Source organism: Symphodus melops (genome assembly GCF_947650265.1).
Source record: "Symphodus melops genome assembly, chromosome: 7".
Classification (NCBI taxonomy): Eukaryota; Metazoa; Chordata; class Actinopteri; order Labriformes; family Labridae; genus Symphodus; species Symphodus melops.
The window spans coordinates 10,041,081-10,056,371 of record NC_136697.1 but is presented as its reverse complement, the minus strand read 5'-3'; the positions used below and the strand labels follow the sequence as shown (position 1 = coordinate 10,056,371).

At 38.6% G+C, this 15,291-nt stretch overlaps 1 protein-coding gene across 1 annotated transcript in view; it reads left to right on the top strand.

Moving 5' to 3' along the window:
- Positions 1-15,291, top strand: part of gpr158b (G protein-coupled receptor 158b) — a 72,584-nt gene that overhangs the window by 23,639 nt on the left and 33,654 nt on the right. Inside the window, exons 3-5 of the mRNA XM_079349407.1 lie at positions 7,385-7,487; positions 11,708-11,919; positions 14,187-14,255. Coding sequence (XP_079205533.1) covers positions 7,385-7,487; positions 11,708-11,919; positions 14,187-14,255 — 384 coding nt within the window. The remainder of the gene's footprint in view (positions 1-7,384; positions 7,488-11,707; positions 11,920-14,186; positions 14,256-15,291) is intronic.

Here is a 15,291-nt window from a genome sequence, read left to right as displayed (position 1 = left end):
ACATACCTCCACACTCTGAGCCTGCAGTGTGATGAAGGTGATCCATCAAACGGAGACACGTCAAACGACCGTTTTATAGCACTTTCATAGAGGCTCAGGAAAAACGGAGGCTGGCCTTGGTACTGTTAATGTCGCTGTATGTGTGTCTATTTGATGTATGTGCGTGTTTTGCTGCATGTGTGGGAAGCACTTTAATGGATAAAAGGAGCTCTGGTGAAAGATGACATATGGTTCGGTGAATAGTGAGGCTGTTCTCGGGTTTGGTGACATTAATCTAGTTTTGATGGGCCTTGGCCATGTTAAATGCATATATTTGATATTCAAATGCTCACAGGATCTGTACTTGAACTTGGAGAGTTTTGGACTCAAATGATGTGAGTTTGTATGAAACAAAATGTTTATCTTCTCACACAAGGTTGAAATCAGTTTGGGTATTGAAGCCATGGGCGATTAATTGTTACTCACTCTTATTTGCTTCACTTTAAAATGCACTTAGGAACTGAAATCGGCCTCTGCTGTGATAGCACCGACAGGTTTAATAAATACAACAAAACACAAGCACAGAGCCTAATAAAAGTCCAAAATAAGCATCATATTTTATTCCTGCCACCCTCAGTGTTCCTGGGTAATTTCTTATCTTAATGAGACTAGTGTGCTCTGTGCATGTGATTAAGGAATAGCATATACATGTATACTTGCATGAAATATGTTTGTTTTAATCAAGATTATGCTAAAATACATATATTTAAGTTCCCTGTTAAAGGCCGACATTCAAGTTTGTAAATTCCCTTTTTTTTCCCTGTTTATTCCCATAAATTTCCGTTAATTCACATGGAAAGTTTCTACATTTTGTCACCCCACTCCTAACTTGTCAAACAGGTAGGTACATCTCTTCCCTCAATTTTGCACATGCAGGGCTCCACAGTGGAGTTGGCCATAAATATGCTTAAAGCCTGGACAGACGCTTGACCATCCATCGTCCCAAACCACCAAGCCTAAGCATTCCTACTACATCATCTTCAATCCTCCACTGAACACTAAAAAGGACTAAGAATAGAATGCTAAACATTACAAATAGTTACAGTTAAAGACATGTGCACGCACACACACACACACACACACACACACACACACACACACACACACACCGCGAACAGTATAGTGAGGGAGAGCTGACGGGTAGAAAGAGACACTATGGGTTTGTTTTAAAACGTTACTTTCAAGTTGCTGAACATGCTAATTAAAATATAATTGAACATCATAAGAAATGGATGATGTGAATCACGAGTCAACTTGTGAAGTGTACACATCCACCTGTCTATTGTAGCCTCTCATCTTTTCCTCTTAGCTGATGTTCAAAGTTTTAAAGTTGGACTCCAGCTGTGTTTGTCTTTGAGGAGTGTGAGTCCTCGACTCACCAGCTGCTCCTCCAGTCATAAGAGGCAGACTCAACCTGGTCAAGACCTTGAATCATTCTTCACTAAAAAATGATTCAGGTTTCAGCTCAAAGCAATGCCCTGTCTGTGTTTTGCAGTCTTTGATTTAAAACCCATGCTTATCTCCTGTGACGGTAAACAAATATAAACACACACACACACAGACACACAGACACACATACACATACACAGACACACACACACACACACACACACACACACACACACACACTGCTGCTGCTTCTGTTTCAGACTTAGAGACCTTGACTTGTAACTTTCTTCACACTGGAGTACTATGTAGTCAGTTAGAGGTACATTATGGTTTCTCTAGCCTCACATATTACTGTACTTTGACATTTAACCTTGGAAATCTCCAAACCATGACACATGATTCATCCTCACACAGGAAAGCAGCGTTGATCAACCGGGCTATGAACCGAGCTGTTCTTTAGACTGTTCAACCTCTTTCCTCTACACTCTCCTCTTTGACTCAGCTGTCATTTTTCTCTCGTCTTTATTCATGGCTTTCTTTGTGTCAATGATGTTGGACTAATGTATTGCTGATTTGTGTTCTTGGTTCAGAGTTATTTGGTTAGTTAAGGGTTCAAACTGCAAAAGCACTTAAGGACACAGAAACTAAAGAACATTAAAAGTTTGATTAGTTGCTGTGATGTGAAGGTCCGAAGTCAAGAAAACAATCTCTTGCCTGCAAATGCTTTAGTTTAAAGGAATGTTACATTCTGTTAATATTTTACATTTGACCAAAGGAAATTTAACATAATTGAAAAGATAAAAACCTTTGAAAAAATAGAAATATATATATATATATATATATATATATATATATATATATATATATATATTTATATATATATGTGTGTGTGTGTGTGTCGATATGTGTAACGTTAAGAGTATAAACAGGGAAACGTACAACACTGGAAAACAACGCTAGCGCTCCTAACGAGTCAAAATGTTGCTCTGTTGTTGGTTCAGTTCAGAATATTCATCAATCTTTCAAGTGCCGATCAGCAAACAATAACATGCTGTTATGCTAATGTTAAACATACAAATTTAAGCTTAGCATGATGCTAGCTCATAATTATATTAAATTAGCTCAAAGTGTTAGCCTTAGCATAGCCTCACAGAGACCTTAAGCTTGATCGAGACCATTAGTTTAGCTACCAAATGCTCCCAGTGCAGGTTAAAGTCAACAGTCAAGCTAAGGCATGCTGAAACAGAGTTATTAGTGATGGAATAATTGTGCTAATTTTTGTATCTGTAACTGCTGTCAGGATTTAATAGATTTGTTTTGCTGCTTTTACTATTGAAAACATTTTCCACAAATGCTTTTTATATTGTGCAGAGTCAAACTAAACATAGTAATTTAGCTTCGTTATGGCTGTCTTTGAATATAACACATCACGGACAATGAAAGTTTAACCCTTTTGAAGGTCAATATCTGCATTCTGCTTATTTCTAATGATAAATCAACAACAGTTCTGCGTTTTCACTTTACATACAAAACAACCTAAATAAACAGAGTGTCACTTATATTTGGTACACAAGACATTCATTTCATGTGTTTTTGCTAATTTTTGTGGCTGTTCTTTTGTTTAAAGGTAACAATAAACCCCTCTAATTCTGCTCAGAACAGGCTGTTTCTGTGTCTGTAGCTTTAGGGCGCAGTCACACTGGCACTGAAACCTATCAGCTCTGCTTCCGGAACAGAGCGGAGACGGACCGAAAATGCGTCTGGTGAAATTATGCAGTCAGTCTTTTGTTTCTCCATGCCCGATTGTTTATAGAAGACAGATTCAGATGGCAAAACAAACACCTGTGGTAATGTCAGAGACAGACGAGTGACACATATACATGTTAAAAATAAACCAACAGGTAAAGTGTATAAACTTTAAAATTCAAAACTACATTAGGAAAACAATAAAGACAAGCGAGGAATCCTCAAGCGGGAAACCTTTTTTTCCTCGTTTTTCAACAATTGAAAACATGCATCACAGCTTCCTTCTTTATTGTCTTTACTGGTGCAACAGTGGCGCAATGATCCGCTTTATCTGTTTATTCTGTCAAACACTTTTGTCACTCCAGTTTAGATGTTTAAACCCACCACTTCTGCTGCAGCCTCCCAGTTCAGAGATTTGGGGCCATTTGTCTGCTTTGAAAAACAACAGATCTGAGCAGAAGAGCAGAAGGCTTTCCCGAGTGGAAGTCTTCCCCTTACCAAAATATTAAAACATGACGTACATATCTGAAAAAAAAGATGTGGTTTAAGAAGACTGAAGTACCAAACTCAGACATGTTTTAAATTGATTTGAAGTATTAAATATTCAAAGCTACCGTCCTTTTCATATGTAAATTTCATTAAGATCAAAGCAAAGCTCTGCAGGGAATAAACTGCAAAATATCCCTTCTATATTTGAGTTGTGCAAGGGTCGTGGAAGTCAGGCTGAGAACCCTGATAAAAATGTCCTTTAATTCATGTCATCTCCTCACCAGCCTGCTTTAATCACTGTAATTAAAATAATCATGCTTTGTCTGTTGTTTTATGTTATTGCATGTGTCAACTTGCACTTTAAACCCCTCAAAGAAAGCTTTTCTCCATTGTTAGAGATAATTGCTTTCCTGCTCAGAATTCAATGAAATGACCATGTGACCTTCTTATGTTACAATCATTCAAAATTTATATGAGGGGAGGAAACATCACAGCAGTCTTTGAATTGTACTCAAAAATACAGAATATATTGTTTGTTGAAAAACAATAACACAATGATTTGGTAAATTAAAAAAGGCCAGCGTATCTCCTGGAAAATGTTGCTAATTGTTGTGAGTACAAGGCAAGGAAGTCAACTGTCTTGTAAAAGCTAATATTTTCTGTCAGGAGAAATGTTATTGTTTCCCTATATTCCTCACACTCTGCAAACGTGTTTTCTGTGTGGAGCACAACTGGTTGTAGATTGTTAGTCACTGGTAGCTTACAATCAATTCAGAGGAGAAATTAATGGAGCATGTGAACGCCTTCTAAAAAGATTGTTTGGACTCAGTAGAGAAGTTGTTTTATAGACATGCTAACTCGTAACAACAAGGTGAGGTTAGTCTCCCCTGTACACTGACAGGTTTGTGTATCAGTGTGTCAGTGGCCGCACATCTTCGTACACCTTGTCGAGGAAATCTAAAGAAAAAGCTCAGAGCATACAAATCTGTTGATGGTAAATGGACTTGAGCTTATATAGCACTTTTCTAGTCTTCTGACTACTAAAAGCACTTTCACACTGCATGTCACACCTACCCATCCACACACTGACGGCAGTTATGTTAAAGGGCCATCAGAAGTAACTAATCCCTTTCATAATCATGCATACTGTACACCGTGGCTGCCAGGGGAGCAACATAAGCCCAAGAACACATAGGACAAGTACCGCTGCTAAAACTGTCCACAATTTTATTTCAATTAAAGACGTAAGCATTGTCTCCTGCTCTGACTGCAGGGCTTATCATATACAGACCCAACATGATTTTAAGAACCTATACATCGTTCTGAATAAGCAAAACTGGATTTTTGAATGTGTCTTTTCTTTCCTGTCATGATGCCTTTGTTGTCTTGTGTAAGGCACTTTGAATTGCCTTGTTGTTGAAATGTGCTATATAAATAAACTTGCCTTGCTTTATACACAACGCTCTCTGTGCATATGTGATTATTATATCAAGCTATTGTTTATCTCTCATTCATGCTCTAATGTTGGCCAATAATATCTCGACAGGCACATGGGTAAAAATGAATTCAGATTGCTCTTGGGCAGAAAATATCAAAAATAGGTTTTGCTTCAAATATCAGGAAATAAAAAGATTATCTGTGACATTCATTGATTCATGAGATATAAATATAGTCCCGCTTCTCTCCACAGTCGGCATCCCTGAGGAGATTTACTGTCTTTACTGCTAGCATGCAAAGTAATGCACTATTTATGAATGTTCATGTTGGATGTGTTGCAGCTTTATTTTAGCGAAGGGGTTTGTGCGTTCATGAAGCCGCAGTACTGTGTGAGTTCTCCCTCCAGATGGTCGGTAAGCCCATGGAGCTCCACAGTCATCCATGCAGGCTCGATTTATACAGAAGCACTCAAATCCTGCAAACATCTCTTCATTTAGATATTAATTAGTTTCCCCGTTACTTGGCAACATCGTGTGATTTCCCCTGACACAAGCATGTTTGTAAGTGGAGCGCTTGCTGCAGCACACGTGGAGACTGAACAACACAGAAGCAAGATCACCAACTGAGGCCACAATCATGGCCATTCAGGAGTGTAATGTCAAGGAGAGTGAACACAGAGTGACTTTATGTACAATGTTCCAATTATTAGATTTCACTGATTAAGACATGTTTAGCCTTTTGCCTTATAAATGTTACACTTGTTCTTTCTGTATGTGGTTCAGTCTCCGTGTATTAGCCCTCGACGGTGTTTCCCTACAAGTGTAAATATTTGCAGGCTTCAACCCGAGACTGCTCATATTTACTCAAGAGGCATGTTGAAGCATATTGTGGAGACAGAAATGCAGAAATTATTAATGAATGTTTGAGGAAAAAATGTTTGTGTCCTTGTCGCAGTCGAGATTTCAAAGTCATCTTTATATATCAACCATTCTGTATTTTTATTTTTCACATCTCTACATGATATCTTTGGCTTTTTTTTATTTTACGTCAAAGCTTTATTAGTTGTTGTAACAGAAGCGTTCTTCAGGATCCAGATGGATAACTTTCTTATGATCACTTCCCTGTAAACTGTTTGGCCCTTACACACCTGGGCTGTGTCAGTTCAGGGTCGCAGCCTTTGAAGGATCCACCCGCATAGACTCAGCACAGGTCGAACTGAAATGAGATGATCTGGTGTACAAAGGATTTCATTTTGGGTTCAGCGACTGTTCTCGCCCATAGGCTACCCTTTTGTTTCCAGGTGCTGGCCCTGTCTCCTAGCAACCTCGACAAGCACACTGTGACGAGCTAACATAACTAACGTCTGGTAACTTAACCCACTGTCTTAAAGAAAATTTGAAATTTCAAGCCCCTTTCATATATTTAACATTAGCATAGACAGATTTACAATTAAGTTTAAACCAATGACATCATTTTAAAGTGTGTCATCACTCGTCATCACTCATTTGTATTGATGCAGAATTAATCTAGAGATGTTGGGGAAGGAGAACGCATTTGTTGGAGCCTTTCAAATAAAGCAGCTTCTGGGACGCTTTGTTCAAATGTGAATTCTGAAGGATCCAGCCTAGTAATCGGGACACATGCTTGTATCTGCTTAAGTGCGATACAATATGTTTACTACTCCTGTCATTGAACGAACCAATCAGAAGCTATGTACAAGTTAAATCCAGGTAAAAGTGAGGAAAACCACAGATGTAGATCTATCATGATACAGTTACAGTTGTGACATGTAAACACGTCATGAGGCCAGACTGAAATGAGTCTGGTTGAATGAATTATCTTCCATTGTATTTTTCTTAATTCGTTTGACACATTAGTTTCTTGAACTAGCTTGTACATTGACAAATGTAATATTTGTCTCAGAGCTCGAAGTGTCTCCTGCAGAAATTAGAACCTTTCTGACAGATTGATTTTGTGCCCTTTTGTCTCATTACCTTATATTGTTGTCCTGAAATCACAAACACCAGAAAGAGTGATCATTTAACTCCCACGTAGTTTTGGAGTGAAGAAGCATGGAGGAGCTGCATTTGCTGACTCACCATCTTCCATCATCCCTCTACATCCTGTTGTTTCACAATTGTGTTACTGTATTTCCTTTTTCAGCTTCTCATTTCTGCCCCCATGCAATTACCTCCTGTGATGTTCTTGTTGAAAACAAAAGAGAAAGCCAACAAAGACTTTTTGTTTTCCTTCACGGGTCTTTTTCTGTCTTTTACTCTCACAGTGCACTCCCATCGTCGGCCATGGATTCGTGTTGGACAAGTACAAGTGTCAATGCAGGAGAGGGTTCTACCATCCAAGCCGGGTGGCGCTCAATGGCTTCAAAAGTAGGTTAAAAATCCCCTTTGTTATTTAAATGCATACTGCAGAGAGCTGTCAGATCAAAAAGTTCACTCTTTCAAAAGCAAGCTGCTGGGATTTATAAAAAAATAAAATAAAACTGCATCCTTTGTTTAGTTGACAGCCACACACTTTGTTTGAAATTCCTCTGTTCTTTAGACGTGTTTCCCGGGGCATGTGAGGTTATGAATCCTTAAACCTCAATCAAAGGAATTCGACTGTTTGTGTCCTTGCAGCAGCTGAAATTTCAACATATCAGCCATTCTGTAATTATTTCTGTTTTCAGTGTGGAAATGTCCTCTTTGTTTCTATTCTGATCTCTTGTGCAGGTAGGCATGCATTCATTAACCGAGTATGATAGAAATGCTTTCGACACTGCTCTAACATACAGGGGAGCCGTAGAAGGCACATTTTTAATTAAATAATAACCCCGGAAAACCAAATAACATTGTTCACTTCCAGGCAATTTTCAATTTCTATTGAACCTACTACAAAGTCAGTCTGTTACATCACTACTCTGAGTCAGTTGTGCAAGAGATGAACAAACACTATTCCTCCCAATTACGAAAGAGAAGGATTCAATTGAATCTCTAAAATTGTAACATTTTGGATCACATCATAAACATCCTCGACTGCCAAACTTTAGATTTAAATGCAACCTAAAAGTATAATTATGTAATTGGCTTATAGCCTTCATTTATTTATGGGAATAAGATGCAGTTACTAACACAGCAAGCATGCTGATGTTTGCAGTAACATGATATTGTTGGATCTTTTGCCTACTATTGTCCTTCTAGTTTTGTAAAAGCCTCTTGAAATCTAATTATCCCATTTTCTAATGTAATAGGCACGTGTTACTGCTGTATGTTTATCGTGTCAATTTTTGTTGTTAGCCCCAGGGGCGTCACACCAATCCTTATTTTTCCTTTTATTCTTGTTTAGATAAATAAAAAAAATGATAGTAAAGACAGCACACCTTAGCGTTGACCTTTCTCCACTAATATGTCCTTTACCTGTACTGAAAGGTGAGGGGTTTCTATTTCTGTGTTGAATGACCTGTGGATCATCTTAGATTTATTTAGCCATTGTCAAATAACATAACTACATCACAGACAATTATTCAAACATGCTTGACCAAGACTTCACAATGATTGACCACATGCTTTTGATGACCAGAACCTTGCAGTTACTTGCATGCTGGACCAGGACTCTGCAGTCACTGGCCAAAGTATTCTTCTTCACAGTGTTCCTTATATTCTGATAGAAAGACAGCCCACAAATACTTGACTCTGTATAAGGCATGAAGAACTCATCTCCTTGACTGAAATGTCAAACATCTATGTTAAGCAAAACCTCTCAGACAACAGACAGTTGGCGGTGGATGAATTATAACTCTGCTGCTATAATAAGATCTCTTTCACGTATGTATGTATTACAGCTTCACAAACCTAACAGAATTACTCTCACATGGTTGACACAATTAAAAGATATATCCACAAATTCATCGATATGAGGCAATCCATAAAAATACGTACTATCTCTCCCTGAATGTTTGTACTCCGACACCTTGAGAGTGCTGCAGTTTCCTCTGGAAGAAACCTTGGCCCTGATGAGTGAGATCATCAGAAATCTCTGGTCGTTTTCATCTCTCACTCCAACAATACAAACTACCCAGGGGCCTATGGTGTAAGCTGCAGCTTTATTGAAATGCAGTGCGTTGAGGTCGGCAGTCAAACGACTCAGTCTGTCAAGAGCCTCATCTTCCAAACCCTGTGCAGCCCCTGTCATTAAAACTCCCTGCAGTTTAGACAGGGTTGCATTTGCTGGTGACCCTGATTCCCCCCTCTAAACCTGTCTGTTATTCCTTGTGCATCCTAATACACCAGACTGGAAACAGATTTTGTATTGTTCCCTAGCAACAGGCCAAAAGGACAGATATTAAAGGGGAAAAAGAAGGCTGGAGAAAACAACTCAATTATTTGGAAATGCGCAGTGGGACCTTTCAAAACATAACAATTTTATTAAAATGTATATGAAAATTGGTTTTGCTGGTGTTATAAGACATTTCATTGTGACACATTTGGCTGTCCAATAACAAAATGGATAGACTGGTGAATGAAAAGTGGCATATGGACAGATAGTTTGAATAGTATTTGAATATATGGATTGGCAGATGGAGGGTATGATGAATGGAAAAGCATGAAAAGCTTTAATACTGTCATTGTTCTCGTCAATTGTTGTTCTTCTTATTGTCGTCGCATTGTTTATAACATTGTCGCTACCCTCGTCAAATTATTCCCGTTTTATGTGATGGTTTCACGTGAAAGCGCTCGGACCGAGCGAGGGCGGTTTTTTTTTTTGTTGTTGTTGTTTTTCATTACATAATTTACATAAGCAAAACTACATTTCTGTTGGGCAGTGGGCCCATCAGAGAATAAACCTTCATAGAGGCAAATAAGGTGGTGAACAAACACATCTGGAATGGCATATAGATGGATGAATAAAAATAAATACAGCCTCTGATTGTTTGGTATTTTGATTGATTTTGAACCCTTTTTTTGTTGGTGCATTTCACTGATGCTATTAATGGGAACCTGTCTATACACTAGATAAAGACTGAATAAAAGTTGACCTCTGAAATACTAACTTGCCTTTTGTCCAATGCATGGGGCTTGATAAACACTGTATAAACCAAAACCAAAAAAGAGGCAGCACAGGTTACCAGTAACACTATAGTTCATCTCAATTGAAATGTCTGCTGAAAGGGTGGTGCATTTAGCGATGGTGAACTCTGCAGCAGCTTCAAGCAGGGCAGGTTTAATGAATCACAGTGTAATTACAGGTATGCAAAAAGGCATCAGAACAAAACTCCAGTGACAGCTTAAATGTTTTGTGATTCTCTAAACTCCGTGTGAGATCACTTTATAAAAGTAATATGACAGGTAGGAGGTGCTGCCTGACAATGTGACAACTGAGCCCAAAAAGAGAAACTTCATGGGGTTTTATCTGTCTTTCCTTTTATCCTCTCACTATGCATTCATGATTAATCATCACGGTAGTAAGATCTTTGCAGGAATATTGCATCTGGAATAACCTCATCAGTTTTAACCTGATCATTTGAGCTGTGAAAGATAGCTTAAGAAAAGACAAGAAACTTGTGAAGTGCTTGAGTCTGGAACAGATGAGGGATGTACCTCATTATCTGACACTGGAGTCTGGCACCTTTGAAGATTTGATAATCATTAGAAACTGAAGTGTTGAAGGACTCATTTGAAAAGTGCACAAAGAATTAAGCAAGGAAGTTTGAAAGACTTTTGTTCACTTGCTACTTGTTTCAAGTTCCTTCATATGAAATCAAACCATCTGAACCGCCTACTAACACTTTGTGTTTTTTCTCACATCAGAGCCCACGTGATAGATCATTGTATTTATCAAGCTGTTAATTAATTTACCTGTCAACTTGTCAAACTGTTTTTTCTAACAATTTATACATCTTCTTTAGCCATCACTCTCCACTGAAGTACTGAATGACGACATTTCAGTGTTTGCATTCTGTTCCAGCTCTGAGCCCTTCAGAGGATTAATGATCTTATCAAGCATTGTTTGCTGGAAGAGCTTGACAAGATTAGTCTTCAGTGAAAAAAGGAGGTTTTGACGATTGACTCTGTATACTGCCACTAAAGACACGTAGCAGTGTGTATATTGTGTTTCTCACATTGGGTGTCACATTCTCACGTGTAATGGGTCAGATTCAGAACACATCACTCACATGAATGAGGGAATAAATAGTAATCTTGGGCCAGGTTTGTAAGTGTGCCACATGCTGATAACAATAACACAGACTGCAGTGGTGAAGGAAATGGTGTCACAATATTTAATTCTCCACTTCGTTATTATTCCCTTATCTGCCTAATCAAAGGCGGCATTCTGGTAATTATCACCCGCGAGGCTTTGTGATTTATTAGACTCCTTCAAACTGATTAACTGAGTATTTAATCAGGAGTCGGGGTGACAGATAAACACAAATTAGTTACATAGATAATCCTTGAAAACCCTCCTCTGAATCAACCTTTTCTGTGAGTTGTAATCAAATTAAAATTGATCAAAAAGCTTTACAGGAGCACAAATACTGGAGCTCTGCAGGAATACACAGTGTATTAATATAAACAAGCATTAGAGATCTGATTGTCCTCTTACCTTTCATCAGGTAAGGAGTTGGGCTCGAACAGAGACGAGACTTCTGACGTGTCCACTAAGTGTCTGCCGTGTCGTGAAGGCTGCCCATACTGCCGGGACGACACACCCTGTCTGGTTCAAGAGGACGGAGCTCTGAGGCTTGCTGTGGCCTCCTTCCAGGGGTTGTGCATGGTGCTGGATCTAGCCATCATGGTTGTGGTTTATCACTTCAGGAAGAACAAGGTGAGGGTCTCGGGATACAGTGGTCTCCTGTTAGAGTCAAAGAAAATAAGATAAAAATGAACTACACAAATTAAACACATTATACCGTCCTCACGAGACGTTTATTGTGATAAGAAATCAGAAATTTAATAAAAGTTTTAGGGTTTGCTTTAGCTCTGGAGTGTAATCAAGTCTTACCTTCTGTTTGGCCACATATGAAGGTCTGTGGATGTCACAGAGTTTGGGTTTGAGAGCTGGACATCTTCTAGCTGAAGAGGGTCTAAAAGGTTTGTCACTTAAACACTGATGGATTAATCAAACATCTTGTGTTTAAGAGGAATAACAAGCTACCCTTATTTAACCCTGACTGTGTGCATGTGCACAGTAAACAGTCATGCATTGCCCATGAACATTTACAGACCAATAATCACAGATATGCTATTGTTTTTTTATACTCCCATGTCATAAACATCAAATGCATCAATCAGTAAACCTAAAAGACTTCTGATTCAGAAACATCCAATGGAGCGATCATTCAAGTTGGTCTTACCTGTGAGATTAGTCAGACATAAAAACAGCTGACGTCAGCCTAATGTAATAACTACAGAAGAGGATTAGGGCCAGTGAAAAAGATGTTTTTGGTTATTTTGACTGTAATCTCAGAATTCTAATTAAAGGTGGGTTTGGTCATTTTAACCCTTCCATGTCCTTTTCAGAGAACATGAATTATTTATTTCTGTCAAGACCTAAAGACAATTTCAACCAAAATCTTAAAAAGTTTATCTGTAGAATAAAACAACAAAACTGCTTTTAAAGTCAGAATAAAAAAAAAGTCAAAATCAAAATGTTTATTTTGTTCCTTTACCCTACTCCTCCCCCGTAGATAGCACACACAATCAACAGAGAGCAGAGCTATGTTTTTTTTTATCAACCTTTACTTTCTATTAAGTTTGTTGTGAGGAACTGTAATAACTAATTTCGTCGAGCATGCTCAATAAAAGTCTTGGCGTGTAGGTTTAGCTTGAACCACCTGTCAATCTCTTCAATCTGCTGTAGCTTCTTCAGTAGATAAAGTTTAGAGTTTCTCCCTACAAACAGGTGTCCATGTTTTTCATGAGAAGATTCACTGAGACCGATTTAGACTGAAAGTCAGAAATGCTGTCTCTGGAAGGAAGACTTGGCAAGGAGCCTTGATTGAGCTGCATTATGTAAACAGTTGCATCATACTTTAGCGATCATGACTAAGGACTTCAAATCACAAAATCTGCTGCTTAGAATTGGACATAGCAAAAAAATCATTCTTGACTCTTCAAACTTTGTGGAGGTGCAAGTGTAAGTAATAATTGCTCTTTTTTTACCTGGGGGAGTATGTGGGAGTGCTTGATGAATTACAGTTTACTATCTTCTACAAGGCTTTGAAAAAGAAGTCCCTGTGTACGCTGATTAAAAAAGTGAATTGATGTAAAATCAGAACACTGTAGAGGATTAAACATTTATATTTCCACACATACATTTTTAAGACACCGTCAGAAGTTGAGCTAAATTAGAGACAATATGTCTTATCTTACATTGTTTTTTCACTATAATGCAGATTTACATAATGACCATCCACAAAAGGAGTCCACTCAGATATAAAGCACAAAGTTGTGTCTTAATATCGACTTTACCAAAAGAATAAAGTGAAAGAAATATGAGCTTCTCAAAGAGTTGGATAATTACAGCCAATCCTCAGGCAGAGTTGAGCTGGATTTCTCCCTTGTGTGTTATTTATAGATAAATGTGTTGTACCCTCAATATCTCCAGCGTTTCATCGGTTCACAAGAAATGTCCCCGGAGCTCTTCGAATTTACATAAAAAAATCTTCCAGGAGATAATGTGGGTAATTAAATCCAACACACAAAATGCTGATGTCACCCATATTCCTTTTACTGGGAAAGGAAAAACATAAAAAAATATATTTCATGCCTATTTGTGATTGTTTTGCTAAAACAAAAACAGGTTTATTAATTGCACTTGCCTACGGTGGTAAAGACGCTGCAGCTACAATTGCTCCAAAATACTGTGCATGAACAAACTGTGGTGTCAGCTCAGATTTGCAGCAACAGGATCTCAAGTGTAAACACCGGCCCCTCTTATCATGCATCATGCATTTTATTTAAACCACATGAATGATCATTAAAAGAGATCTTTTACTTGAAAACACTAAACCATAAATACAGCACATTCTCTCTAAGATTATTTTGGTTGATTGATGTCATTACTCTTTTTTTCCCTTTCTTGACTTACAGAGCATCCGAACATCTGGTCTCATTCTCCTGGAAGCCATCTTGTTCGGGGCTCTACTGCTCTACTTCCCAGTAAGTGTTCCTCCTGATTATCACCGCCTACTTTTGTACTCAGTCAGTCTGCTAGTCATTCATAGTGTCTTTGTTCACTTTAATGCCTTAAAGGGGACATATTATGAAAAATCTACTTTCACATTCTTTTTGAACATTTATTTGGGTAACATAAGTGTCTATCAACCCAAAAGACTGGATGGCTGTATTTCAAATGTGAAATACAGCCATCTCTTACAAAGCACAGAAAATGGCTCCATTTCAAATGTGCTCAACTTGTGACATCACAAGTTAGATTATGATAAAAAAAAAAAGGTCCCCTCCCCTTTTTTCTCCATCCATTGACCCCAACCCCAGCCTAGAGCAAAACTTTTGTGCAGGTCTGTCATTTTTATTCTCGCTACAGAGGAGTGATGTCTACCAGGAAAACTAAGGGGGGGCGAGCTCATTGCATTTAAAGAGACACACACACACCGAAACAGAGCGTTCTGAGAGAGATAAGTATTGGGCACTCTATTTACGGCCGCCAGTGTGTGTGTGTGTGTGTGTGTGTTGAATATAACCTTTTATGCATTTATTTTGACAAGGCAAAAAGATAACTTCTCTAAAATAGTATTTCTGTTGATATCAATGAGTGAATACATTAGGCAGTAAACCATGCTTGCTTTTTCGTCAGGGACAGCTGGCTGCTGTTATAATATTGCACTCCACTGTATTGTACTGTATTATGCTTATGATTCTTGGCTGGACAGAAACAGAGAGTTGGACATCACAGTTGGTGGCATGAGTAGTACGAGAGTCTCATTGTGTGTGCGCCTTTGCAAGCCTTTCTGTTGTCTGTACGAGTAAGCAGGTCCATGTGGGTCCCTGCCAATGTGTGCTGTCGACGTGTGTGTGTGTCTGTGTGATTACACTTGTGCACACAACCCACAGTGCACCTGGAGTGCTGCGTCAGAAGTCCATCTTTAGCGAGGAAACAGATGGAAGAAACTTGCGTCGATGAGATCTGATGGAACCGGGGGATTCGTTCCCTTCAAATACTCGCACAGGCCGCCAA